This window comes from Falco biarmicus, chromosome 4, assembly GCF_023638135.1.
Source record: "Falco biarmicus isolate bFalBia1 chromosome 4, bFalBia1.pri, whole genome shotgun sequence".
NCBI classification, from domain to species: domain Eukaryota; kingdom Metazoa; phylum Chordata; class Aves; order Falconiformes; family Falconidae; genus Falco; species Falco biarmicus.
In genome coordinates, this window is record NC_079291.1 from 67,271,345 (window position 1) to 67,291,419 (window position 20,075).

General features: G+C 56.4%; 2 protein-coding genes and 1 non-coding gene across 6 annotated transcripts; 1 reads left to right on the top strand and 2 right to left on the bottom strand.

Moving 5' to 3' along the window:
* MED16 (mediator complex subunit 16) lies at positions 1 to 10,230 on the bottom strand. Of its 4 annotated transcripts, none has more exons than XM_056337299.1 (15): positions 10,203 to 10,230; positions 9,560 to 9,771; positions 9,040 to 9,147; positions 8,652 to 8,821; positions 7,269 to 7,700; positions 6,267 to 6,372; positions 5,462 to 5,617; positions 4,892 to 5,103; positions 4,423 to 4,629; positions 3,804 to 4,014; positions 3,457 to 3,590; positions 2,870 to 3,062; positions 2,401 to 2,617; positions 1,919 to 2,002; positions 1 to 815 (listed from the first exon to the last, which is right to left on the bottom strand). In XM_056337299.1, exons 2-15 carry the CDS (start codon positions 9,693 to 9,695, stop codon positions 689 to 691), a joined length of 2,493 nt encoding a protein of 830 aa, XP_056193274.1. In that variant the 5' UTR covers positions 9,696 to 9,771; positions 10,203 to 10,230; the 3' UTR covers positions 1 to 688. The 4 variants fall into 4 exon arrangements, with proteins under 4 accessions (XP_056193274.1, XP_056193273.1, XP_056193275.1 ...); XM_056337298.1 differs by having other exon boundaries at positions 10,102 to 10,216; XM_056337300.1 differs by lacking the exon at positions 10,203 to 10,230 and adding an exon at positions 10,109 to 10,126.
* Positions 10,231 to 10,583: 353 nt separating this feature from the next.
* LOC130149333 (U6 spliceosomal RNA) lies at positions 10,584 to 10,690 on the top strand. Its single transcript, XR_008821878.1, has one exon. It is a non-coding gene; the product is annotated as a U6 spliceosomal RNA (small nuclear RNA).
* A 112-nt stretch (positions 10,691 to 10,802) lies between these two features.
* On the bottom strand, positions 10,803 to 20,061 carry R3HDM4 (R3H domain containing 4). Its single transcript, XM_056337437.1, has 8 exons — positions 19,877 to 20,061; positions 16,390 to 16,544; positions 16,095 to 16,213; positions 14,933 to 15,056; positions 14,368 to 14,453; positions 13,220 to 13,305; positions 12,858 to 12,913; positions 10,803 to 12,108 (listed from the first exon to the last, which is right to left on the bottom strand). Exons 1-8 carry the CDS (start codon positions 19,918 to 19,920, stop codon positions 12,005 to 12,007), a joined length of 774 nt encoding a protein of 257 aa, XP_056193412.1. The 5' UTR covers positions 19,921 to 20,061; the 3' UTR covers positions 10,803 to 12,004.
* Positions 20,062 to 20,075: the final 14 nt, after the last annotated feature.

Sequence of the window (20,075 nt, forward strand, 5' to 3'; positions counted from 1 at the left end):
TTCTGTACAAAATCAAGGGAAATTTTATTTACAAAAAAGCTGCTGGTTCAGCGAGAGCCAGAGGGGTTCGCTCCAGGCAGCGAGGCTTCTCGTGCTCCTGCTCTGCTGGAGGGGGAGGAAATTGCTCTGTTAAAACACAGACAGGTATGATGGCGAAGCCTCCCATCAGAGGGGCGAGTTTACTCAAGGGACAGAGAAGCACAGGGAAAGGGAGAGTAACCAGCCCACGCTGCGCTTCCCGAGCAGCCTGCGGCAAAGGACAAACAGGAGGTACCGGCTCTGTGCTCCCCTTCCACCAGGGACTTCGTTCAGCCCCCGCCACCACCGGTCACCACTCTCTGCCCAGGAAGGGGCTTGTGCCCACTGCTCAGCCCAGACTGCGCTCTCCTCCCAGGCCCTCGGTCCCCAGACATGACGGGGAAGCCGCCGGCATTCCCTTCCAGCTCTTCCCTGGGAAAGAGGAAGAGCTCCCTCCCCTCTTTTTTTACAGCAGAAAGATCATTGCAAGGAAAGCGGCAGCGCTGTGACTAGCCGCTCGGTGCCACCTCACAGGCAGCATCAGGATGGTGCTCCCCAGCCGCTCCGGAGAAGAGCTGTCACCCCTCTGCCCCAAACACCTCCGAGGAAGGAAACCCCAAGCAGCTCTTCTGCCTGGCACCCACTGTTCCCTCTGGGCCCACAGGTGTGCTCAGGAATAGCTGAGGGGCATCCTCCTCCACAGCCCCCCACACAAGCAGTTTTTGATCCAGCGCTGCTCCCACTGTTTCACCGCGGTGACTTTGTTCGGCGATTTCAGCATCGTAACACAGCCGCACCTGGGAAGAGAGAAGTGCAGCCAGGCCCAGGAGACGCAGAAGCGCAGGGAAAAAAAGCCAGCACTGCTGGGGCATCTGTACGGATCGTACAGGGAGCAAGGAATACGAGGAGGAAACCAGCTTTTGTCATTTGCAGGTGATGTTTGTGAGCACTAAAAACCAGCTGAAACCATGCAGGCAATTATCTTAAATGAAGAGAGGTTATCTTGGAACAGAAGGCTGTCTTCAAGACAACAGGCCCCAGCTGCTATTTATACATAAAACAGCAGACAGCCATCTTGTAAAAATGATCTGCTACAGGGACTTTCTATTAAAACCAATAATTAAAGCTAATTCAATCACATGATTAGATGGATGGTTTCTGCCTGCACCATTATTTTGAAATCCAGGCTCTTTTCTGAGGGTGGATGAAGAGGACAGCACAAAGGGACTGAAAATGCAAGCCTAGTTTGAAAGGCAACCCAAAAATGGCACCACGGATACTGCGTTTATTTCCTCTCACCAGCTCCTGTCCGACAACACAGGTAATTTTATTTAAAGACCAGACCTGCAAAACAAGCCGGGGATCTCTCATCACTAACAAAGACTCCTGCAGGCCAAACTCTGGTCTCCGTTTACCTGCGCAGCCTGACCGCGCTCACATTTTTCTCTTATAGCAGTATCGTATTTATTCCATGATGCACAATTCAGCCCTTAGATGAAATGCAATTCAATCACCGGTAACGATGAATGTAGCTAATTCTCAGAGCTGAGGTTACTTTTGCAGCAGGCAAAGTAATAAGATTTTTAATCTAACAGCCATGCTGCAACAATACAGCAGCAGCGATCTCAACTCAAGGACGCTGCTCTTCAACAAACATTTTAAGGATCTCGGTCTTCTGTGCCTTAAACACAACCACAATGTTTTTCTTCTGATGCAAGAGTCGTGCCTCTTATTACAGAAGCAGCATTTCCTCCTGCAGACAGGATTAACACGAAATGTTACTGGGATACCAGCTAGGATGGTAAACGGAGACTGCAAGAGCTTTTGAATGACAAAAAGAACAAGGTGAGTTTCTGCCAAGACCTCCCCTGCCCCAAAGGGATTACGCTCAAGCACTTACCTGGTACAGGACTTGCATTCCTCTGTTGGGTACGCTCCTAGATGAAGCCGCCTCAGATGATCAATTTTGGGCTGTCCAGGTGCCCTGGGTAGGAAAAAGAATGGGAACTTTTCTAGAATATCGCTTCCTAAAAGCTGCTTCCAGGACAGTGAGCTGCATTTCAGTGGCCAACATGATGTGGGCTTTGACTATCTTGTCCATCAAGTACCATGCGACTGGAGGCCATGCTGACATGACACAAACTAGCACTTTTTTTTTTTTTCCTCCCCTCCACTTGCCATCTCTTTTTGATACTTTAAATTCCCAGCCCATCGCAAGCTAAGAAGTGAATTCAAGCGGAGAGGACAAACTGCTCTTGGGTCAGACAAGTCAAAAAACACAAGCGTCCCAAACCCACCGACCTCTCAGAGCTGCAAAGAGATCCCAAAGCCTCCCAACACCCTCTCCTCACCACACCACACCCTCGTTTCAGGTCTCTGTACCTGACAAAGGCATCAAACTGGGAAGAGACAGTGTGACCAACGAGCCCAGGAGCTTTTCCAAACTGCAGCCGGACAAGCTGTTTGTTCTGCAACTTGCTGATAATGCCGTCATTGATGGGCAACCAATCGATATTGGGAATGAGCAACTGGCTGGGCAGGAGGCAACATTCATCTATCAGGGTATCATCTGGCTCTGTTATGTGATTTTCCTCACGACCTGCATGGAAAATGAAGCAAAGAGAGAGCACCAGCATGATCTTTAAATTTCTCATTTATAGATCAAGCGAACTGAGCGCAGTTTCCTCCTCCATCCGCCAACGCAGCACGGAAAACAATTAACTTGGCAGCTGTACTTGCCCTTTCTAAAGAGTACAGACCCACTCAGAAGTTAGCCCTGCAATTACTCCTTTCATGCACAATCCACATTAAGGAAGGATTCTTTTGTTTGGGGAAACTGGCAAACACTTACAACACAGCCAGAGTTTAGTTAAGAGCCTGAAGAGGAGGGACATGCTGTCCTGTGTGTCGGAGGTCGCTGTGTAGACGGGGAGGCAGCTTGGCTTCAACAGTCCCCAAATACGGATCACCACCATCAGCTCCCTGAACATGCCCAGGGATGCTCCATCCCGCAGGAAGCTGTGTCCTGGCCGCACAGGGGAACCCTGCAGAGGGAAAAAAAAATTAAAAAAAACCACCGGCTGAGATTGGGATTTACATGCAGCTTACTGCTCCCTTTTCAGACAATTTTTTTTTTTTCCAAGCACTACACAGCCTGCGGCACTCACTACCAGGGGATGCTGTGGAGGTCAGAGGCACAGAGGTTCATCAAAAGTTTAAATGAGTCACTCTGAATGCAGCCGCCAGTCGCTGCAGCACTGCCTCCAGATGGGCACAGAAAGGACCATTCTGGTTTTCTGCTGTTTCTTACACTCTTCTGCCAAGTGCCTGTTTCGACAGGAACACCAGGGTGGTGTGTGACTTGGCTAAAGCTACCCGAACACTGCACACAGAATTTTTCTTTTTTTTTTTGCTCCTCTCAGGACCCCAGGCTCTCACCTGGTTAGGAAGGCTGGCCAGCAGGTAGAGCACAAAATCTCCCACCCACTGGATGAGCTGCTGCAGGGACTGCAACGTAGTCATCTCCAAGACAAATTCTTCTGTCTTCAGGTTAATCATCACCTTGTCGATGTCTGAAACAGAAGCAAGACATCTCCTGGCTCAGGAAGATGGATCCAAGCTTCACACCCTGTCCCTGCAGCGCCAAGAGAAGTCACCTCCCTCTTCCTCAAACCCAGGGAGTTACTATGAGACCACAATGCTTTATACCAAACCTAAAAGGGGAATGATCTGATACAAAACACTCAAATGTTCTGTTATGAGCAGATGTTATGAGCGATCACTACCTATATCTGTGATCTTGGAGCAGATCTCGGTGAGTCGGTCCCCAGGACTCTTGTCCGGGGTGTTCAGGAAGTGTGGGCGTAGCAGTGACTTCAAGGTGCAGCTAATGGCGATGAGGAAGAGCTTCGCGTGGTAGTCACACACACGGGCTATCGTGCTGGAGGACAGCTTGCAGAGAGACGCCTTCATGGCAACAATGCGCGTGGAAAGGACCTGATTGACAGAGAGACACCAGGAAAAATACAGAAGTAAAGGCAGAATGAGAATCTCATTAAAGCAAGCTGCTTTATTCTCTCCTCTCCATTTCTGCCACATGAATGACAGGAACAGTGAACACCGTTCTGTGCACATGAACTCTGTTCTGTGCATGTACAAACGGTGCTACTGTTCCCGGAATCCCTGCCAAAAATAGACCTTACCATCTCACCAGAAGTTTCCAACAGGTAGAGACCCATTAATCTCAGTGAAAACGAACACTGCTTAAATGGAGGTTCTTCACACCTCAAGTGTTGCTTGAGTATGCAGAGACAGCACAGCCAGTAACTTCTGAGAAGTCACTACTCCCTCCTTCCTCCCAGTCACCGAGACCCCTCTGCAGTAAGCCAGGGAGCTCCCACTGACCTGCTGCAGGGCCGCATTCTGGCGCATATACTCTTCGTGCAGCTTCTCCACCAGGTTCTGGACCATGTTGGGTTGGACGTGGAGCAGGATGTCCCACCAGTCGTAGCCAGTCACCATGCAATACTCCAACAGGAACAGCAAGTGACGGAGGGACATGTTCATGTCCAGCACGTGGCCCATGGAAGGGGAGATGCGAAGCATGCTCAGCTGAAAGGAGGCAAAGGAAAACCTGCATCAAGAACTGGCTCAAAAACATTCCCAAAGTTACAACACAACACGGGGCCAACGGCAGCTCATTCCTGACCCAAGGACACAACCCCTGCAGTGAAAGGATACATCTCTTCTTGTTTATCATGGATCACACGGCTGGCAACAACGTTCCCAGTGTTTTTCCAAGCAATCCATCGCCGCTTAGAGAGAGACTGGATGAGAACAACTCACACCACCACGCCGTAACAGAGCACAATACCTTCCCATGACTATCGATGCCAGCCAAGGCCAGAGACGTCCAGGAGAGCTGCATGGCTTTGAAGTGAACCAGGGGACCAGCAGTTCGCTGCCTTTTGATAGCCTGCTCATCCACTGGGCGCTGGGAGGAAGAGCCATAGAAGACAGCCATCATTTGCAAGGACAGGCGATGGACAATGTGGACGCTGCCATCGTGAAAAGCCAAAGCCAGACCTGGGGAGAGAAGACAACCGAGGCTGAGCAAGCAACTCCTCCTGGTACGGCGCAGACCTCGTCCAGAGAAGTGAGCACTGCCAAAAGCCCACGTGGCAACACGACAGCACCCAAAAGGCTGTGGGCTCGCAGCCCTCTTTGTATCTCGAGGCCACATCAGCATCTCACAGAGATACACCTCTTTCCACGGAAATTACATGGGATGGCGAGGAAGATCCCAAGCCTCTAAAAGCTTTCCTATCAGGATTTCCTATGGTTTGTTCCACATTCTCACTTCAGCTATAGTTCAGAAGATGAAGAAGGTAAAGTTTCAGGCAAAAGCTACATATTTAGGAGAAAGGAAACAGAAACTGCTTACCCAACCCAGGGAAGAATTTGGTGTCATTCGCCACCTTCAGATCAGTATTGGTCAGGGAGATAGGCAACTTTGGCAGAGCCACAGCCGAAACCCGATCCAAGTCATTAGTGGCAGAAAGAATCCGCCATTTCAGTATCATGGGCTGCTTGTCTCCAACTTTGAAAAATAAGTAGAGTGAGACACTTCTCCCTGAGATCAGAAAATCCAATATCCCCCCCCCCCCCCATCAATTTTTGCCCACGCTCCCCAACTCTGTGGGATTACAGATCAAGCACTGACTATTTGTTCACTCTACCAGACCAGTGTTATTTCCTTAAGTTTTTTTCTGAACTGTGCAAATAACTTGTTTTGCTAAATCTCTTTTGATGGAAGGCTCTGCTGGTGGTGATTAAAAAAATCCTTACGTACAATAATCCTTTATATTTCACTGGAGCAAACAGCATACATTTGATTTTGTTATATCTGAAATCAGGTGGAAAAAACATGCAGGCTGGATAGGTTGATTAAACTAGCTTTGCTGCATGGTCTTTTTCCTTTAGAAGGCTCAGCTCGTTTGGTTCTCAGTGGGAAGAGCGGCTGCACAGCGTAACATAGAGAATGTCTTTTATTGAGTGAAAGTAACAATCAAAGCACTTCCTGGTAACCAGCAATTTGTTGCCTAAGACGCAAATGGATTAGAGCACGTGACTGAGAACACCTGAAAAATAAATATGAGATTCTGGATAACCCCATATATACAGTAACGTCTTACGTTTTCACTTAGACCAGGCTCCCATTTCTAAGAAAATCCGATGCAGAAACTCACCCACAGGAGAGATTTGCTGGAAGATATTATTGACTGGCAAGCCCTCCTTCCGCAGAGACCAGCACTCCACGATGCTGCTGTTTTGGTTGGAAGCACAAAGCAACACCTGCCAAGCAGACACCCATACTGCAACCACATGCACAAACTTTACAACAGGGAAAAGACGCTATCCCATCACACTTCCCAACCCTCCCTCTCCCCTCTGTTTTGAGGCTCCTTCTCCCAGTTGGTTTATACTCCACTAGTAAAAACCAGAGGACTGTATCAGCAATACGTGGCGGTGAAGTCCCTAGCTCCAGCTGGAAGGAGAGAGGGGCAGAGCTCTGCCACGTGTTATCACAGCCTGTGCCTCTCCACATCACAAGCCATTTCACTTCTCACAAGCCTGTGACCTGCTGATGCCGTTCACATACAGCACAAACTAAATGGAAAGGAAAGGGCAGGAACTGAATCCACTTTGAAGCCAGAGCAGACGCTGTGTTCTCCAACAAGGCAGTCTGTCCTAACCAGAGGCGAGAGAAGAGAGGTTAGGCTTCATTGAATCACTGTAGCTTTCCAGAACTGAATTATCAATCCCCTGGCAAATAGAGTTAAGCTACTAAATTAAGTCACGCAGACCAAGAGCTCCAAGTGTCCTGGAGAGGGGCTGCTTTGAAGCTGAGACCTAAAGATAAAAGACGTCACATCCCAGAACCTCCCGGACAGCCCTGCAGAGCTCCCCTAACAACCAGGACCAGATCCAGAAAATGAACAAAGCAAAGCATAATCAGGCTAACGAAGGACGGGGCGAACTGGAGGGCTCAGCCATTAGACCCGCAGACCTTTTAAGTGCAGCCTGCTTGACAGTGAAGCTCAACTAGCAGCGCTTCCAGACACACAAAGGGCATTGCAGGACACAATTGTTCATATCCAGAGCCATGTGGGGAAGCCAAAGGTGGAGCAAACAGCTATTTATCTGCTGTTCCTTTAACTCCTACTTGCTTAAAAACAGCAGATGCTCACCTGCTCTGACATGTCCCGCGCAAGGAATTTCAGGTGAGTGATTGCTGGGTATTTGTCTTTGCGGGCAGGGTCCGTGGTGCAGCGCATAAAGAGAGAAGGCAGGATTTCAGTGTCTATTTTGCATTTCTCATTCACCACACTGACGCAGACTTTGTAGAACTGGACAGGGGAGGTGCTGCTACCATCCGATGTGGCCACCACAATGTTCCCCCCACCAGTGAAGGCGACGTCTGCCAAGGCAACGCGACATCGGAGGCGGCACAGGCTCTCGGTGGATGTCAGCACCTGCCCATTGGGCTTGAGGAGAGAAACCGTCACCAGCCCACTGATGGTCACAGCAATCCAGCCCTCCATGGGCTTCCCACCAAACAGCGTCAGCGATGGAGAGAACTTGACCCTGGAAAACTTCTCCCCAAAGTTCGATGCTCCAGACTGCAAACAAAGGTCAACAACATAAAGACATTTGCACCCGATATCTGCAACGTGCTCACGACTGCAGAGCTCTCCTCGTGAAGTCACTGCGGCACAGTCCGCAGAGTTGAACAGAGTCAGATGAGGGCACTGAACTCACGCACCCAACTCTGCTACGTGACCCTGGAGAGGCCTCTCTGCCCCCACACCAGAGTGGTTCCAGCTGTCCAGGCAGCAGCAGGAACACACCAGTCCCTCAGCAAAGCTCTCACAGCACTCAGCGGGCTGAACCTGGAAGACCAACACCCCCTCTCCCTTTCTGTGGCCAAATCCAGCTCCCACACCAAAAGGCTGCACAGCACTTCAAACCCCTGTGCCTCGAGCTCTCTCCATTTCTGTGGCCAAATCCAGCTCCCACACCAACCCGCTGCACAGCCCTTCACATCCCTGTGCCTCGGGCTCTCCAGTACTAAACAGAGGGAAAGGCACACCCTACGAGTTAATGCGTCAAAAAAATGTAAGTAGGCAACTTCTGCTTGGCAGACTTGGCTCTTTTTAGAGTCTGACAGAATTGGGCACATTTCTAAACAAGCAGCTTATCTCCGTATGCATATGGCTCTCATTCCCAAATCCCTGGATCAAACCTCAGGACCTCAAACACATTTCTTCTCAATTACTACTAGCAGGCAAAGAAATGCATTTATCTCTATTTTACAGCCAAGGAAACTGAAACATCAGACTAAGTAAGACATGTTTAAAGCACTAGGAGAAACAAGGCGTCCAACCCCTGTTGAAATTCAGCAGGAGCTAGGAATCTGACTTTTCTGACTGGAAAAACTCCACTGCTCAACTTGCCTGATGCCACAGAGGAAGCCCAGAGCAGAGCAGAACACAGACAGAGGCTTCCCAAGTCCTTTGCTAGGGACCTGAGCCAGCCTTCCTGACTGAATCCCCTGCAGAGCTGCGACAAACCTTTTCCACGTGCAGAGCCAGCTTCACGCCATTGTGCAGCCAAGACAGGGCCACAACTGGGTCCCCTTCCACCATACTGCCCACGGTGTTCTCCCAGCTGTTAGCCAAGTGATCGGTCATGCTCCAGCACTTGATGTGGCCGTCCGCATCTGCCGAGAGCAGCCTGGAGCCTGTGACAACAGCACCTTGTAAAAACCAGGGGGTACAGCCAAAAAAATCAACTGAGAAATCAAACCACCCCGGTGCAGTTTGAATGGAGACTGCCAATTCATGGCTGCGACGCGATGGATAAACTCCCTCTTCACGACAAACGGTATACCATCATTTCAGGAAATGCGTGCACATGAATGATGCGACACAGGGATAACAAGAAGGGATCCAAGCTCACCTGACTGATCCCACTCCAAACAAGTGATGACTTCAGCATGGCCAGAGTTAACGGAATAGACATCCCACGGATGCTCAGTGTCAATGATATGGACCATATGCGTGAGATCTGCATGAAAAGAGAAGGGAATCACCGTCCCTCCTTACCAGCTACCCAGCTGGCCTTTCTAAACCCACAGAGCCTCAGCTGAGCGGGGGAAGACATAAAATATTTTGACATCAAATGATTCTGGGAAGGATAATAACTGCTTGTCATCAGGTGAGGCACCAATTACCAAGGCAGAGCTTGTCCTTGTTTAGCAGATTGAGAACTGCTCCCCAGTGCACAAAACACCCATTAACTCTAAGAAATGGAAGGAAAAGCGCAAGTTTCCTGTGTTGATTTGTGCAGCGGAGAGATTTTTGGGTCAAAGCAGAGCACGGGCCACCTGGCCCAGCAGTTCCTGAGGGCAGGACTTGCCTGAACACATCAGGAGTTTCCAGGAGCTGTTAGCCAACCTTCTTCCACAAGCACGCCGTACCTTTTTCCTCCTCATTTCTGAGGTCTGTGGTGAAGGCGATGAGGTTCCGGCAGGACCACGCGCACACTAAGGGGATGGAAGGGCAGTGGTTGCTTTTCGGCTTTTTCTCCCACTCGCAGACATAGGCCAAGTCCATTGTGCCGCCACCGAGGAGCCCCGGGGCTCTGCTGGCCCTGGGACCCCGTAGGGAGGGAAGAGGCGCTCGCTCCCTCCTGGAAGTAAGAAAGAGCCAGTTCCGCAACTCGCAGGTGCGGGCAGAGGCCCGGTGACACCGGCTGCCCCACCGAGACCCGCCCACCCAGGCCCCGCCGCACCCGGTCGGGGAGATGGCATCAGCCCCGCGCTGCCGAGGAGCCAGCGGGGACCCCAGCCCCAGGGGTGGGGTGCGGGGGGGGCACAGCCCCCAGGACACGGGTGGGGACAGGCCCCGCACCGAGCCGAGCCCCCCGCGGCCCGGTGGCGCCGGGCCTGCCGCAGGGGCGAGGCGGGCACCGGCGCCACCGAGCCGCGGGGTGTTGTGGGGAGCAGAGGGGGCTGCCCACCGGGTACCAGCCACACGGCGGGTGACGGAGGGGGACGACACGGCCACCCGGCCCCCCACGACGGGGGACGATCGCACCGAAGCGGGAGCGGGCGCACTCACCGGCCCGCGCCGCCTCCCGCCGCCAGGACCCCGCCACGCCCCTGCGGGCTGCCTGCCACGCGCCTGCGCCCCGCCCCGCGCAATCAGGCACCGCCGCGGGCAGCCCGGGCCGGGGGCCTCAGAGCTGGCAGTGGGGCGGTGCCGGTAAACAGCTTAATTTACATAGAACCCTACCCAGAAACCACCTGGGGCAGAGACCGCAAATATAAACGGAGGATTTGGAGATTTTGGTGCAATCAGAGCGAAATGAAGTGCTAGGGGATTAGGAAGCACTGGAGGTGAGCCCAAAATAGGTTATCAGTAGGTAACAAGATGGTCACCCTGTTCTTATAATATTTCTTTTCTGGTGCTTTAAATACTGACCGAGAGACAGTGTAATTCGTGCTCGCTTCGGCAGCACATATACTAAAATTGGAACGATACAGAGAAGATTAGCATGGCCCCTGCGCAAGGATGACACGCAAATTCGTGAAGCGTTCCATATTTTTTGCCACTCCCCGCCACCTTTGGGGGACCACCCCGCACCAGCCGGCGGTACCGGAGCCCCGCGCCCTCCACCCACCCGAGCCCCCTTCCCCACGCAGACACACAGCCAGAGCATGGGGGCACCGTGGTTTATTGTTCCTGAACAAGCAAACAAGGCGCAAGGGTGCGCTGGGGTCTCCCAGCTCCGGGGTCCCCTCAGTTTGTGGTGTCTTCACACTTGGGTGGGAGCCCAGAGCCATCAGCAAAGCCCCCCAGCAGGCAACAGGGGTGCTGCTGCAATGGGCAGAGACACTGACCCAGGCAGGGGGTCCAGCACCGCAGCAGACCCCTGTGAGCAGCCCTTGACATGCTTGGGGGACACAGAGACCCACCAACTGCCCCGTCTATCCCCACGGGCACGCAGCAGAAGCACAGGGCCCCAGCAGGCTGGGCTGCGCTCCTCCAGCACACACACACACGTAAATACACACGCACAATAAAAAACACAGGCTATATTACATTTAAAAACTGCTCGGCACCCTGTGGTGCAGGCAGGTCCGCGAGGCAGGGAGTGGGGTGCCGCCCAAACAGCTGGGCAAGAGCCCCCGGGGAACCTGGAGCACGGAGCTCCCCACGCTGCACCCTGCCCCAGGGGGCTGAGCCCCCCACCATGAAACACCCCATCATGGGCGCAGGGCTGGGGGTGCTGAACAAAGCAACACCACCCCCCACCCCCCCCCCCCCGGGAACGGGATGGCCCCCAGGCTCTTCCGCTCGCTCAGCATTTGCTCAGCACCCGCGAGGAGCTGTTTCACCACAGAAAAATCTGGACCAAAACCACCCCCCCAGCATCAGTGCCAGAGGTGGGTCTGGCCCCGCCCGATTATTTTTAAAAAGCACCTGGGCTATAAATAGACACACAAACAGTTCCAGGGAGAGCAGCTCCGGCCAGGAAGCAGCGCTGCAGCTCGGGGAGCAGGGCAAGCACGGCAGATCGGCACCTGCTTCACCCACACCTTGCAGCCAGAGCACGGTGACATCTGGCAGAGCCACGCTGGCATCAGTCCCAGCACCCTGAGGGGAGCGCAGGCTGCCCCGAGAGCCACCCCTGGCTCTGCACCATCAAGCATCTGCTCCTGGAGTAGGGGGAGGGACAAAGCCCTCGGGGGCGGGGGGGGCACGGTGTGCGGAGCTGGTGTGCACCATGCCCGGCTCGGGCAAGAGGAGAGGTGGGCGGTGGGCCTGATCCCAGGGGATGAGGGGGCTGGGAGAGGCCAGGAGCAGATGAAGGAAGCCTTCAGTGCACCAAGCGAGGGGCAGGGTGTCCCTCGGGGGTATCAGCTCATCTGCCCCAGGTAGTCTGAGAGCAGGAGCTCGGGGGGCAGGAAGACGCGGTGTTTGTTGCTCACTTTCATCTGACGTTTCCCTTCGATGTCCGAACCTGGGGGTGAGAGGGAGCAGTTAGCATGGCCCTGTTCCCCTGCCACGGGTCCCAAACATTTTGCCCCCAACCCAGCTACCTCCCCCTCCTCCCTGCAGCTCACAGCGAGCTCTGGTTCCCCATGCTCTGCAAAGGTGGCAACTATCCCCCCCGCTCCAAGCATCCCTGCCGGCATCACGGGCTCCACTTCACATCATTAGCGCTCTCATGCTGTTTTCCACAAGCAGCTAATGAAACGCTCAGCGGCAAAGACTCCTCCACAGGGACAGAGCCCCGTGCCTCTCCCTCCTCTGCCTTGGCAACGAGCCCTTCCAGGGAAGCCCACAGGCAGGGTGCAGGCAGGCAGCTCGCTGTGGGAGGAAGCAGCAGCCGCAGGAGAGGGAGCCCCACCAGCAGCCTCTTGCTTTGCACCATCCAAACCCAGAACCAAGAGGAGCAAGGGCAGCATCGCTGCAAACAATACACCCCCAGGCAGAGCTGGGCCTGGCCATCACCCTGGCTGCTGGGCTTCAGCCCCCGGCAGCAGCTGACGTCGTCAGCCTGCCACCAGTGCAGTGGGGTGACCGCAGCGGAGGCTCCCGAGGGAGCTTCAGGCAGCAGAGGCAGAAAGGCAGGGTTATCTGTGAGCCGCAGCACAAGGTGGGGCTGGGAGGAGGGAGGGAGGAAGAGGCTGAGCTGGAGGGGGGAGATAATAATGAAGGGAAGGGAAAAACATAAACAAAACAAAAAACAAAACATGAGGCTCTTACTGGCAGAGACGAGGTCCATGTACTGGCAGAGCGCATGGAGCAGGAGTCGCTCAAAGCTGGGGGAGATGGGGGACAAGGTTAGAGCCGATGTCTCAGACCAGCATCTCCCGAGTGTCGCCCTGCTCCCGTTCCCCCCAAGGATCAGAGGCAGGGAGCACAAAGTGCCAGAAGCCCCTGTGCAGGGATCCCCCAGTGCACCCCCTCCTTGGGGGCTCCACGGGGGCCAGGCCGGGTGAGCACCCCCAGACGGAGACCCGAGCCTGGCCGAGGTCTCTGGGCCAGCTGGGGCACAGGGAGCCCAGGCAGAACAGCCTGTGTGATGGAGGACGGTGACACTGGCAGCGCCCGAGCTGGGGAAGTACCTGTTGTCCATCAGCGCTGTGTAGACTGAGTGAGGGGTGACGGAGAAGAAGGCCAGCAGCTCTTCCTCCAGGCCCTCCAGCGTCCCCTGCAAGGAGAGGAGGGGCTGTCAGCGAGGAGGGGGCAGCGTTGTGCACAGCCCCTGCATGACAGCACCTCTGACTCCCCCGGAGTGACGCCCAGCAGCTCCCATCTGGATGTGAGATGGCAGGAAGGCACAAAGAAAGGAGACTTCTCCCCTTCTCCAGCCCCCGAGGCGGGGAAGAACCCGGCCTCTGCCAGCTCTGGACTTGGTGTGCCAAGGCCTGGCATCGTCCCTCTCGGAGCGGCAGCAGCCAGCAAAGCCTCATGCCTCCCATCTCCTTTTCTCCCGACAGTCAAAGATCAGCTCCATGCCGCTCTCCGGAGCACCATGACCCCAGAGACAAGCAGCAGAAGTAAGTCTCATTTGAGAACAAATTGAGCAGAAGCCAGCGGGCAGGAGGAGCAGAGGCCGCTTTCAGAGACTCTAATTAGAGCAAGAAAAACAAACAGAGCAGGAAAACAGCACCATTGAGAAGAGGGAGCAGGAAGCCCAGGAGAGCAAGCATCTGGGCAGGCAGCGCAGGGCCACGCGTGGCAGCTCGGCTCCCCGAGCCAGGCGGCACGAGGCCACGCTCGCCCCTCCGTTCAGGCTTGATTGTCTGCTCAGCAGTTCATGCAGTTCTATCCCCTTCAAAATGCATTTGAGCTTCTCCAAACAGCCTTGTGTGGGACACTCTGAAGACCCTAAAGGCTCCACTGCTGCCCCTGTGCACAAACGTGCTGGGTTTCCCCCCCATCACCTGCTGCTCATTGAGCGGAGGCTGGGAAACAATCACATAAAAATGTCCTGTAACTACCAGAAAAATCTGAACTGAGGCAGGAAAACCCATCTGCACAGGGAGCTGAATGTCTGTTTGCAATCAGCCACCGCTGCAGAGGTCATACGAGAACTGGAGCACATTCCCCAGGAGTTCATCTGAAATTCGGCGCTTGTCTGGCTCAGCACCCATGCGCGAGGTCAGGGGGCAGCCCTCGGGACACAGGTGGGATGAAGCTGTACGTGGGGTGCTGGCAGCTGGAGCCCTGCCTGCCCCAGCCCTGCCACCCCCCGTAGCCCCCAGCTCACCATGGGGATCCGGCCCCGCTTCAGGGTGGCACGCAGGCGGCGGCTGATGCGCTGGAAGCACTCCTTGGGCGTGTAGGCAGGGTGCTCTGGAGCCAGCAGAGAGAAGACAGAAGGGCCTCGGACATGGCTCACATCCCATATGGCATCACCTCCCGGAAGGAGCCCAACGTCCCCTGAGTCGCCCCAGAGGACCCCAGCTGGCCACCCACCTCCTGCGTTTGTGGATGTGCACAAGGCTACCCCCAGACCGGCAACACTCTCCCCAGCAAAGGAGGGTTTGGAAGGCGCGGAGATTTGAGGGTCTGCCATTGGGGGACAGCTCCTGTACCCATCACCCCAGCCACTCCTGACTCCTACAAACCCTCCTGGGCCCATGGAGGGGTCTGCCGGGCATAAACTCCCCCGCTGCAGCACCTGAGGGGTCGGCTCAGTCATCCCCTGGCCCTGCCATGAGCAGATGGTGCAGGGAGCAGGATGCAGCCCCTGGGGAACAGTGCCCTTCCCAAAATGCATGCAAAGGAGGAAAGGGAGCGGCTCTCCCCACCCAGCGTCCCCTTCTCAGCACCTTTCCACTTGTCTTCGTTCTTGACAGGCAGCTTCCTCTTGTGCTTCTTCCGGGCCTCCTCCTCCAGGTAGAGCAGGACTCGCTCTTGCTCTTCTCCTGATCGGTTCACGAAGTCATTCCAGATCTGACAACACAGAGGTCTCCAGGGAGCACCCGGCAGCACACAGCCACCCTCAGAGCCCCACCTGGCACCCCCGTGAGCCTCCTCCTCCTCCTCACCCACCCACCCACCGGGACAGCCCAGGCAGAGCAGGAATAGCAGCTTGGAGAGGGGGATGAATGGGCTGGGCAGAGCACGGCTGCAGTGGACAGAAGCCACAGCAATGCCAACGTCTCTCCCTGTCTCTCCAGACCCTGACCATCCGTTACAGCTTGTAACGAGGAGATGTAGATGTAACACTTGGAGCCAACATACAAATGTAGTTTTTTAACGGTTACTGGGAGTCCAAGCGCTAACACAACAGCCCATCCTTGCAATCCCACCTCAAACTCAGGTCTACATCAGGCTTCCTAAGCCTGGCTTGAGCAAGCGAGAGCTCTGCAAAGCCAAGAGCGCATGCACACACAGACCGTGCAGGTTGCTCCGCAGCCAAAGCCCTGAGCATCAAACAGGAGAGAAGCCGAGTTTCAAAACACCGGGTTACAAAGCCGGTATCGCAACACCGGCTGGGCAGTGTGAAGCAAGAGGGGTTTGGCAAGGGGCCTGTTTCAGAGGAAGCGCTGCGGCTCACCCAGCGCTCGGCAGGTACAACGCTGTACGCTGGGGCACTCAGCAGTGCTGTGGGCACTGCCAGAGGCAGCAGCAGCCCCCATTAAGCTGCCCTGGCCAAGCTCCGAGCAAGACGTGGGTCTCACACTGCACGTTTGCGCAGATCCTCCATGAGAGGTTCTGCCCTGAGACCCCCTGGTCCCACAGGCTGCAACACCAGGGGGTCCTGGGACCTGATCCCCTGCCCCGGCACGTGTGGTGGTGGCAGCCAGGCGCTGGGCACACAGACACCAGCCCCAGCTCCAACACCAGGCAGGAGCCAGGGCACAGCAGCTCAGGCTGGCAAGGCAGAGGGCTCCTCGGGATGGAGGAGCGAGGTACAGACACCACAAACTGCCAGAATTGCACGTGCCGTGCCCAGCGAGCCCTGAGCAGGCGGGCAGCTGTGCCTACCTCCACGTAGGTCTCGTTGTTACAGGCTTCAGTGAAGATGCTGGGGGTGGCAGAGTGGGTGAGCTCTCCATCGTCACTCCCGCATTCATCTCGCTCCAGAAGAGTCATCAGGTAGCGGGCTTGGGGGGGAAAGCAAAGCCATTGAGAGAGGAGGCAGCACCTTTGGAAAGGCCCTGCGCCCACAGTCCCCCCCAACCTGCCATGCAGCAGAGGGTTTAGGGGGGGCTGCTGCCTGCCCTGGGAAGAGACCCAGCCCGGGAAGAGCCAGCACTCGGAGCCTGCCCCGAGTCCTTACTGTTCTCCAGCCTCTGCAGGCTCTTGCGGCCCTTGGCCCTGGGGATGAGGTCCGAGTTGCGGATGGCCTTGTTGATATAATACTGCTTTCGCTTGGACGGGGAGAACCTCTTGGACGGGGAGTCCTCCAGCGGGGGCAGGCAGTCCTCAATCCTCCTGCAGGGACACATGGCAAAAGGGACTGAGCCCCCCTGGAGAGCCCCAGGGCTTGGTGAACAGGTAGCACCCACGGCAGGGACACGTGAGAGGCAGAGCATCGGCATCAGTGCAACAGGCACTGCATCCTCCTCCAGCGGCCCCGTCCCCTCCGGTCACAGCTAATGGCCTCCCGGCACGCCACGCTGCTGAACCATGACCTGCTCCTAGGACTTGGTCCGTTTAAAGCAGCTGCACATTAGTGGCTAGACGTTCTGGGTAATTAACTCCACCAGCATGCAAAACCAAATGCAGGGATTCATTCCTGCGGAGAGGCCCCCAGAGGTGCCCCACGCAGCCGGGCACGCACCCCACCGCAGGCTTGCCACTGCCCAGCCAGAGCATGCTGCTGGGGCTGCCAGCACCATCCTGCCACGCTGCAATCGGCTGTGGACCCCCCATCATCTGATTATTGGGGGCAGCATGAACACCCACCCTGGCCATGTAATTACTGGCTGGGCTGGCTCTTCCCTCCAGACTGTTACGCTGCTGCAGCTGCCCCTCACCACCACCCCCAAGCTGGACGCTCCTCTGCCCCAGCAAGAGCTGGTTTTGCTGGTTCTCCATCCTCCAGGGCTGTGGCCAGTGTGTGGCATAAGCTGGTGGGCCCAGAGCAGACACCAGGCAGCCCAGCACTACCTGGAGTGGGCACCAGGCTGCCAGCCTGCTGGCCCCAGCACCGGGAGCCTTCGCTGCCGTAAAGTTACAACCCCGGGGAGAAAAACTGCACTGCTCCCTGGTACACCCAGAGGTGGCTGGCTTCTGTTAATAACAATTCTATATTCAGGGTGTGACTTAGACACACATACAATTTAGGAACGACCATAAAACTCAAGACAATTTTATAGGAAAATTAAACTAAGTAATGAGCAAGGAGCTCACCGGGCACGTAGCACAACTGCTTTGGTTTCAAAGTTCACTAAAACTCCACCAAAGACGGGAAGTTTCATTATCTTTTGCTTGTTCTTTGCCCACTTGCTCAGGTCTCTGCATCACAGCTTCCTCTCCGGTTTGTGTGGGTTTCCTTTAGTGCATCAGAAGGTGGGCAAGGAAACCACCACCACCAAAACACACCACGGCCACAGGGCCAGGGCCGGAACGGGTGCTGCACCACCGAGCAGCAAGGCTGGCCATGTCCTCCCTGCCACGGCAGCACTGGTCTCGCCTCTTCCACAGGGCCTGCCAGGCACGGCTGTCCCCACCATGTCCCCTCCTTCCCAGCACCCCGGGGTTTGGGGAGACCCGGCACCACAATCGGGTGCTGGCACAGCCATCCTCAGCAGCTGGGGCAGAGCGGGCTGCACCGGCCGATTACAGCCCGCTCTGCCTGGGACAGCAGCCAGCACCTTACCCAGCGCCAAAGCCTTGATTTTTTTTTCCCCCCCCCTTCCCTTAGACAGGGGCAGTGATGGGGCCTCTGCTGCTGGAGGGGGGGGAACAACATTTCCCCCTTCCAGCTGGAGAGAAAACATCAGCAGGGATGGCCTTGGAATAAATAAGAGCGATGCACGCATCCCCAGCGATGACTAACAGATGGGTGGGGACCTGTAACCCAAGCTGCAAACCAAGGGTGACCAGGGCTCACGGATCAAGTTTTGATACAAAGGTGGTTTAAAAAAAAAATAAAAAAAAAATAGAGGGAGTCACCTTACTGCTGGCCCCAGTTCGGAGGGTTGAAGTACACAAAGCTCAGCAGCTGCGAGGCTGGCACAGCCAGGAGCTGTCACGGCTCACCAGCGTGGCCCCACCATGGCTGTGCCACAGAAAAAGCCCTTCAAGGAGAAGGGGTCCAAGGCAACGCGCACTAAATATTTACCCCGTTTTCACAGACAAAGGAGCCCTAACTCAGTAATGGGACAATGAGAAGGGCTCATCCTCCAGCCTCTGCTATAGGGGGAAAACAATGTTAAAAAAAATAGCTGTGCAAGCATCACCAGGGTGGGAGCACCCCCAGCATTGCTGGGACCCCCGGCCCAGCCCTCCCCGAGGTTTGGACCCTCAGGGCAGGTGCAGCCCCAGCCCCTCCACAGCAGGATGAGTTGCTGAGCTTCACACGCCTCTCGCTCAGTGAAGCCTCCAGGGCCCTTTGTGGTGGTGCTGAGCCTGCCCAGCACACGTTCGCAGGGCTGGCACCCTGCGCTGCCACGTCCACCGTTTGGCACTGCCGCCTCCGCTGGATTCATTTCCAGCCTGGGAGACTCACAGGTGAGGGTGACCTTAGCCCTGCAGCAGAACTGGGCTTTACAGCACCAGGCACCCTGCCAGGAGCCAGCAGCCCGTCTGAGAAAGGCTGTTTTCAGCCGGTACCTGTAACTTCAGCACCGGGATCCCTCCCGGTGGAAGCCACAGCTGCCGGGAGCCAAGAGAGAGGGGTCCCAGCAGAGCTCACCCCCCGGGACTGGAGCAAGCACCAAGCCTGCGGAGATGGGCCCAGCACACAGTTTAGTGGCTTCTCCTCCGCTTCTCCTTTCCAGGCAAGAAACAAGAAGCCCTTTGTTCCCTTCCAGCAGGTTTTGAACCAGTTCCTGGTATTTATCAGTTGGGAAGCGGGACTCAGTGCTGACACTCAATGCAAAGCCAGCGCTGCCAGGCAGGGCTGCTGCACTGGCGGGGAGAGAATCCCACTGGGCACCGCTGTCCCGCAGGCTCCCGGGGCACGGCTTCTGGCTCCCGGGGGCACGGCGGCACAGCTCCCAGCACCCGGGGCACAGGTCCTGGGACACGGCTCCCAGCTCCGGGGGTATGGGTCCCGGGACACGGCTCCCGGGGATACGGACCCTAGCAGCCCCATCCTGGACCCTCAGCCACCCCAGGCTGTGAGCAGAGAGCTCAAGCCCCAGCCCCCCCGCCCCCTCCCCAGCCCAGATGCCTGCCAGCACCACGTCTCCCAAGGGACCCGGGAGCAGGTGTGTGTCCCCCCCCCAGCACAACGCTCTCCAGTCCCGGTGTCCCCAGGGAGCACCCGTGACCTTCAGCGGGGTAAACACTAATTAGCCCATTATCCTAATCACGGCCTCCTGCCTCTGACACAGCCGCCTCCGGGTCCAGGCACTTTCCTGCTCCGGGTCGACGGGGCAAAAGCTCTCTCGGGACAGCGCGGCCGCCCCCCGCCCCCCCAGCCCCGCTGCGGCGCTTTGGGGACCCCCCGGCCCAGCCCGCGGACAAGCGCTGCCCGGAGGCCGCGGGGGCAACCGAGGGCGGGAGGGGAGGCAGGAACAGAGCCTCGGAGCCCCGAAGCCCCGGGCAGGGGGGCCCCCCAGCCACCCCGCGGCCCGCCCGGTCCCCGCACTCACGGGTAGGGCTCCTCAGGGCCCGCGCCGCCCCGCAGCACCACCATGGCCCCGGCTCGGGCGGCGGCAGCAGCAGCGGTGGCGGCAGTACCGGGGCCTTCGCCTGCCCGTGCCTCCCGCAGGAAATGCGTCACAGGGGCGGGACCACAGGGAGGCCCGCCCCGGGATGAGCCCCTAAAACCGGGGCTCGGCGGCTACCGGG

Excerpts from the sequence above, each read along its gene's own strand:
- MED16 (XM_056337299.1), bottom strand. The coding sequence starts at position 9,695 with ATGGACTTGGCCTATGTCTGCGAGTGGGAGAAAAAGCCGAAAAGCAAC. Across the intron at positions 3,591-3,803 it reads CTCCAAGATCACAGATATAG|ACATCGACAAGGTGATGATT; the intron begins GTAGTGATCGCT and ends CTTCTGTTTCAG. Across the intron at positions 3,063-3,456 it reads TGGCCAGCCTTCCTAACCAG|GGTTCCCCTGTGCGGCCAGG; the intron begins GTGAGAGCCTGG and ends TTCCCTCTGCAG.
- R3HDM4 (XM_056337437.1), bottom strand. The coding sequence starts at position 19,920 with ATGGTGGTGCTGCGGGGCGGCGCGGGCCCTGAGGAGCCCTACCC. Across the intron at positions 16,545-19,876 it reads GGCCCTGAGGAGCCCTACCC|GAGGATTGAGGACTGCCTGC; the intron begins GTGAGTGCGGGG and ends GTGTCCCTGCAG. Across the intron at positions 12,109-12,857 it reads CATGGACCTCGTCTCTGCCA|GTTCGGACATCGAAGGGAAA; the intron begins GTAAGAGCCTCA and ends TCTCACCCCCAG.